General features: G+C 38.7%; 1 protein-coding gene across 3 annotated transcripts in view; it reads left to right on the plus strand.

Annotated features, from left to right (window-relative positions):
* Positions 1-3,488, plus strand: part of cnih3 (cornichon family AMPA receptor auxiliary protein 3) — a 205,055-nt gene extending 201,567 nt beyond the window's left edge. For all 3 annotated transcript variants that reach the window (XM_032511404.1, XM_032511405.1, XM_032511406.1), the window contains one exon: positions 1,709-3,488. Coding sequence is in view for 1 of the 3 variants with exons in the window: in XM_032511405.1 (XP_032367296.1) it covers positions 1,709-1,736 (28 nt within the window). In the remaining 2 variants the exon portion in view is untranslated. The remainder of the gene's footprint in view (positions 1-1,708) is intronic.
* The last annotated feature ends 4,061 nt before the right edge of the window (positions 3,489-7,549 follow it).

The raw sequence follows: 7,549 nt of genomic DNA on the forward strand, positions 1-7,549 counted from the left end.
CAGTAGAGCTGTTTGGAGCAGTTGGTGAACAGTGTTTTCTCTGGAAAATGGTAAGTCCCTTTTGGGGGGACTTTGGGCTATTTCAATTTTTAAACCTATAGCATGCACAAAAAAGTAAAAAAGATAAAATAAAAAAGAATAATATGAGCCCTTTAAAACAAGGTAATATTGCCATTCAAATTCCAGGTACAGATCATTGTGTGCATTTTGTACCAGCTGTAGGTCAGAGTTTACTATTGTGATTAGTATTCAATCAAGTTCAAGAAATACTATATTAACTAAATTAAAGCCACTTGAAACCAAGAGAGATCCTCCTTAACCAATGTTTGTTGCTTTAATTGCAGATAGTAAGCCTTCAAATCTATTTATAATGATGTATCTGAGAAAAAATAATATATCTATCATTTTATTTCCTACAGTAAACATTGTTGGCTACATGAAAACATAAATCATTTGGTAACAACTGTGACATGAGACTCATTCCATCACAATATTTCCGCTGCCTGGAATGCTCCATAAGTCTCACCAGTGAGAAAAATTAACAAATAAAATATCTGACCGACAGCTCCTGTGCACCGGAACAAAATTCACAAACGTATGACGATTACCTGCATGCTAAATTAATCAGAGCACACTAGGCCAAATTGCCTACTAATTTGACCAACTGCACAGCTAAAAAAACAATGTAGAATTCAAAAGGCAGTGCTCACTTCACGTGAAATGCTAAATTACATCACTTCCAGAAAACTTCTCAGATAACAATAAGAGCAAAACAGCATCACTGATCTGTTTTAACAGAATATTCTTTGGTTGAGCTTAGCTAAAAACACAACAATATTGAATCTATCAGTACATTGGCGTGTTATTCACCACCAAGCCTGTTTGTAACTGGTATGATACAGACGTTATCCTCATTCACTCACTGACTTCAGCAGTGTAGATCACAAACCCTTCTCTGCCCTGCTGCTATTACAAACTGTGCCTTGCTGCAGTTCACTGATGCTGATGTATGAAACTTAAGAGATCAAAAGTGCTGGAATGCAGTTCTGGATAGTTCCAGCCGAGTAATTATAAAAAATAAACTTGTGTTATAGTGTGATACTGGTCTACTTTTCTGATGTAGTGGCAACTTGCTTCTATAAATTGGATATCTGCAATGGATTCAATTTTAATGTCATCTCTCCTGAATTCCATGAGTGGGTTAGAGATTAAGTTAAATAGTTTAATTGACATTTTGCATGTACCTCCCTTATGTGTGTTAAATATTAAAATGTGATCGGATTGAACCGATCACAAGTGGGCGGCTCTAAGTTCAGGTGGGAATGCACCCGGTATGAATTTAGATCTAATCCATCAGACCACATTCTGAGGTGGTTTAAACCACATCTGGCCACATTATATTAGCACAATCCAAATCAGAAACAGGTTTATTGCCATAGTAAGTTACAGTTACAAGAATGTGTGAAGCAAATGTGTTCTGGGACACATTGCAGAACGTCTACTCAACTGCGAGCGGACAACATACTGAACTTAAAATCTTCTCATGTCACAGAAACCAATGAGAGTGAATCATGTCTTTTGAATGTTATTATTATACTGTTGGTTGGCCTGCCCCTTACATACTTGAATTAGAATTGTCAATTGTCTCGGAATGCCTATTTTCAACTGATTGTCAAATCATTTACTCTTTCTTCTTCTTGTGTTTCAGTATGATCTACTCATTGGTTACCTCATAACAACTGATTTATCAGCAACTGGAAAGAAAGAAAAAAAGCCTCTGGATTCACAGACTGCCACGGTCTCAGTCTAGAATTGAAAGACAGTAATTGTGAAAGAAAAGAAAGGAACATGTTTTCTTCTTTGGAGCCAATCAATGAACTAGATAAGGGTTGAAGCTTCTTTTCTGCTTCCTCCCCTTAACAAGGAAGGACATGTTTTATGTTCACCTGTATATAAAAACTGAAATTAAAAGTACTGTTTACAGTTTTACTGGTCGTAGCGAGACCCGAGTTAATCACTGCCTGGCCAACGTTTGTACCATATGAACACACACAAACGCACACACACAAGCACGCACGCACACACACACACACACACACACACACACACACCCTCCTCTGGAGTGATACCGTAATAACTGTACAGTAGCAGCGCAGGTAGCCCAGAGGATGAAGAGCACAGTAGCATTTGCACAGTTTGTCTCAGGCACAGCAATGTGAAGCACTGTCCAGCCCAGCACAGCTCACGACCCTCAGTCATTCCCCCTGGACACCTCACCGACCACAGCTTAACTGTTGAGCCAGGAGCGAGGGCTATATGGATGAGTGGACGGAAGGATAACATTGTACAGAAAAGGGAATGCTCTGGAGGAAACGCCACAGCAGCCAGTTCTTAATACTTTCCCCCGGACGGCACTTACAGTCCATAGCCCGAGGGATTTTCTTTTTAACATTACTTGAATGGCTTTTGTGACATGTGCATTTAGGTGTATTCTTTAATAAAAGGCATTCCTAATTGAAATATGATTTACAGCTAAAGGTAATCTATACAGAAAATGCCTAATTAGTGTTGCCCTAGTGTTGTTTAATTGTGGGAATATTTTCAAAAATGTAAACTAAAAACTGACACCTGTCCAAGATTTTATAGTATGAGCACACATTCTTTCCACAAAAGTATTTGATCTTGCACTATTCCGCAATATTTGGCTATATATTTTAGATGATATATGATAGTCTAGCCACACAGGTGAAGGTCTTCCACCATTTAATGAACTATTCAGCCCTGTCTGAAGATGGGGAGACAATGTGAATCTTTTCTAGCTTGATTTACACCATGGACTACTGTGTTGTTTTTTCAGTATTGCAATCGATTTATTTATGTCTATTTGTTATGGGTCTACTGATGGCTTGCTTCCATGCTTTATCTTGAACAACATATTACATTCCAAGGTAACCACTCCATGATAAGACAGCATAAGTAGTGAATAAAGCAGAGGATGGGAAAGGTGCTAAGCATTGATTTGTCTTTATCTGGGATTTAAATAAAAGCAACAGAAGCAGATGATTCAAGTGATACTGTATGATATCTGTCTGAGAATATTCACATACTACTGTATAACAATTCCCAGAAAAGAAAGTTGTTCTCTTCCATATACAAGTCAGAAGTCAAAGGGCAAGTTCAGCTAAAGATTATTGTCTCTGCAACTAGAACTCATTTAGTGTCTTGCTTAAAGACACTTCAACAGGGCAGGAGCTTGAACCTGCATCTTCTATGTGTAGCACAGTTTTCTAACCACCAGGCCACTCTAGATCTTTGCCATCTTCTCAAAATGAGCTCACTTTGTAAGCTGCTACTCAAAGAGCAGCTGGGAATGCCCAATTATTGTTGTTTTCTCTAACTCTAATTAAAGTATTTTCTATCCTTTCTGTGTATGTGACCGACCAAGTTAAATTTAGATATTGTTTATGAAATAAAGTCTTTTAAAATCATATATGTGCTCTTCATATGCATATATTTCACTTGTCATACTTTTTCTTGTGTTCTAATATGTAATTTGTACTAGAGATGCATGATCACCACAAGGGAACATGAAAGGAATAAAGTGGGGGTAAATTTAACAGATAATGTATTTCAATCAGGAGAGACTTGGAGACCTCAATATATCCCCCAATGGAGTCTAGACACTGTTGGTGGTGCATGAGTATGGAAGGAGCCAAAAGGAGCGGTCCACTGGAGGAGGAGTACCGTGGATGATAATGACCGGTGAAGTGGGTGGAGGAGGGTCGTTGACTGTGAGCAACTGCATCTGAACAATTTGCCTGAGGGGATCAATAAAGTAGTCAGTCTTACTTAAACGTATTAGAAAGGATGATTACTCCAAGTGAAAAGTCGTAGGCCTTTTAGGTAAAAGTATTAGCAACAAAATGTAGTATGAAAAGTAATCATTAACTAGAATGGTCTTTTAGTGTTCTATTGTTGTAAATTCTAATATTGGATTATTATTACTGCTTTTGCATTGATATGTAAACTGTGTCCTGTTAGTGTGCAATCATGTAAGCAACTGTGTGTGTGTGTGTGTGTGTTTGTGTGTCCAAGTTGTGGCAGACATGTGCTGACAGATTGCCAGTATGCACCTGGGTGCTGTCCACGTCACTGCATGTTTCATTATAATGTCACCAGGCACACACTGCTGACCTTTTGGCCCCTTATTGTGTGTGTACATATGTGTACATGTGCAGACTGGCCGTAATGTATTTGCACTACTTTCCCCAAATCCACACCTGCTCTCTTACTAAATGACATTGAGGTCTTGCTCTGGCACACTGTGCTAAACCTTTTGGAAACTGGGGGTTTCTGTAAATTTGCTTCTTCGCCTTTTCACAGCAAGGCAGCCGATTTAAACTTACTTTGCATGGGATTAAATCTCACTGATATAATGCATATTGATACTTTCTTTATGCAAGCCCCCATCAGAAAAAGGGACTGTGACTTATCTTGAGTTAAAATAGTTTTCAGAACTGTGATTATAGGACTACTTCTGTAGAATGAACTGATATGGGACACAGGAGTGCTTCCAGGTATTTATTTCAGGTGAGAGTTTTCTACTTTGTGACAGAAATCAAAAATGCCTGAGCTTCTGCAGGTTTCCATTCCAAACAATCTGTCTACTAAAGGCTGAGAGAAAACAGATTGCTCTTTGTAAAAAACACCTTGTTTCATAAACCCCAGTTCAGAGTTGGTAAATATGAGATGTTCGAGTCACACACATCTCCTTAAACAAGGAAATGAATTAATATATGCAGGTAAAGAACGTGTTTTCACTTTCTTAATTGTGGATATTTTTTTTCACGTTTTATGCCTTTAGTTGCATAGGACAGCTTAGATTTGAAAGGGGAAGAGAGAGGTGGAATGAAATGCAGCTCGGCGTCAAACCCGCAACCGCAGCGTCAAGGAGTAAACGTCTCTTTTTCTCTCTCTCGCTCTCTCTCTCTCTCTCTCTCTCTCTCTATATATAAGAATAAGTACTAGATAGAACCGGTTCAAAGGTTGGGGCACTTCGAAATGTCCATTGCACTCCATTATAGACAGAACACCAGTTGAGATCAGTTGCATGTTTTTTTAACCAGCGCAGCAGTTTTTATATTACATTTGTGCTTACATAATTGCAAAAGGGTCTCCAGTGTTTTCTCAGTTAGTTTTTTTTTAAATGATATCAGATTAGTAAACAGAATGGGCCTTTGGAACATTGGATGAATGGTCGCTGATAATGGGCAATGTAGATATTGCATTAAAGATCAGCCCCCCCACTCAGATCAGCTGGTATTCTGTCTAACATCGAGTGGAATGGAAATGTGTAAGTGGCCCCATACTTTTGACCAGTAGTGTATATATAAAAGACTAGTCAATGGGCAGTGGTAGAGTATATAGAAAGAATATTATTTAATTCCTTTACATAAGTACATTTTTCCCATATCTTTACTTAAAGAAGAATTCCGGTCGATTCCATCATGTAGCTCTGTTGTCTATAAATGTGGAGGTCTGTCAGTAGAGAGAAACTAACCAATCAGGTCTGTCAGTAAGAGAGAACTAACCATCAGTTTGTCATAGAGAGAGAAACTAACCAATCGGTCTGTCAGTAGAGAGAGAAACTAACCAATCAGTTGTCAGTTAGAGAGAGAACTAACCAATCAGGTCTGTCATAGAGAGAACTAACCAATCAGGTCTGTCAGTAGAGAGAGAAACTAACCAATCAGGTTGTCATATAGAGAGAACTAACCAATCGTCTGTCAGTAGAGAGAGACTAACCAATCGGTCTGTCAGTATAGGAGACTAGCAATCAGTCGTCGTAAGAGAGAACCCTCAGTCTGTCTAGATAGAAACTAACCAATCAGTCTGTCAGTAGAGAGAGAACTAACCATCAGGTCTGTCAGTAGAGAGCTTAACCAATCAGGTCTGTCAGTAGAGGAACCTACCCAATCGTGTCTGTCAGTAGAGAGAGAAACTAACCAATCAGTCTGTCAGTAGAAGAACCTAACCAATCGGTCTGTCAGTAAGAGAGAGACTAACCAACAGGTCTTTCAGTAGGAGAGAAACTAACCAATCGGTCTGTCAGTAGAGAGAAACTAACCATCGGGTCTGTCTGTACAGAGAAACTAACATCAGGTCTGTCATAGAGAGAAACTAACCAATCAGGTCTGTCATAGGAGAACTAACCATCGGTCTGTAGTAAGAGAGAACCTAACCAATCAGGTCTGCAGTAGAGAGAAACTAACCATCAGGTCTGTCAGTAGAAGAGCTAACCAATCAGTCTGTCGTAGAGAGAAACTACCCAATCAGTCTGTCAGATAGAGAAACTACCAATTCGGTCTGTCTGTAGAGAGAAACTAACCAATCAGGTCTGTCAGTAGAGAGAGAAACTTTCCTGTTTGTTCAACCATGTTGGTTATAACTTTTCATGATAACTACGCAGTCTCTTTTCTTCTACATGTCCAAACAAACTCTTGTTGCAACAGCCCAAAAATGCCTGTGTGTCCAGTTTGTTTTCAAAGATGGACCTACCCAACAACATAACAAATTGTTAATGAGTTATGGCCAATTTCATGACAATGCAGAAAATATATAATGGTGGACTTTTATGGTCCAAGATGTCTTTTCGTAGAGCAGATTGAGCTGGACTTTTCTGTCGAATCTTAGACAACTCAGGCGTGGTTTTACGCCTAAGTGTTCAAGCCCTGCAGTAAGAGCTAACACAAAAGGTAGTGTACTGTGGGTTTATCAGAGCTTTAAACCAAAACAATGATATGCTACTAAAAGGGAGATTACAGGAAAAGGACACAAACTGCATTTCCATATTTCATTTAACATTTGTTTTACCTTTAAGAGAGACCTTTAAAAAAATCACAATAACAATTTGGACCAGCAGACATATCTAGCATTTGTTATGTATTTTACACTTGCAAATATGTAATTACAAGTGGTATCTTGATAGTGCCTTTCTGGTAACTATAGCTACTGACTATGTTCCTGTTTCAGATAAATGAGCTGATGTCATGGTTTTGTTAAGTTTCTGTTTTAGTGTGTTTCATGTTTGCTGTTTGGTTATCTACTTCCTGTTTTGTATTGAAATCTGTTTAGTTACATCCTTGGTCACTTGTCTTCCTGCCTTTGTCTGCTTTCCCGCCAATTTGAATACCATCTCCTCTCCTAATTAGATTCACCTGTTTGTTTTCAGCTTCCCCTCATCACAGCACTTAAATACTCTCCAATCCTACCTCACCTGCCAGATTGTAGTTGTCTCCATGTCACTCTTTCCAGCAGTTTCTTTTGAGTTTGCTTCACTGGTGTTTTTGAACTTTAGCCTGTTTCCCGTATATGTTTCTTGCCTGCTCCTTTTGCACTTTTGTCTACCTGATTGTTAATGGACTTCTGCCTACCTTTTGACGATGACTACTGCCTGCATCTGCTGTACTGTCGTCTGCATTGTTCTTTGAACAATAATAATAATAATAATAATACATTTTATTTAACAGCGCCTTTCTAACACTCAAGG

The sequence above is a fragment of the Etheostoma spectabile genome, unplaced genomic scaffold (assembly GCF_008692095.1).
Source record: "Etheostoma spectabile isolate EspeVRDwgs_2016 unplaced genomic scaffold, UIUC_Espe_1.0 scaffold362, whole genome shotgun sequence".
Classification (NCBI taxonomy): Eukaryota; Metazoa; Chordata; class Actinopteri; order Perciformes; family Percidae; genus Etheostoma; species Etheostoma spectabile.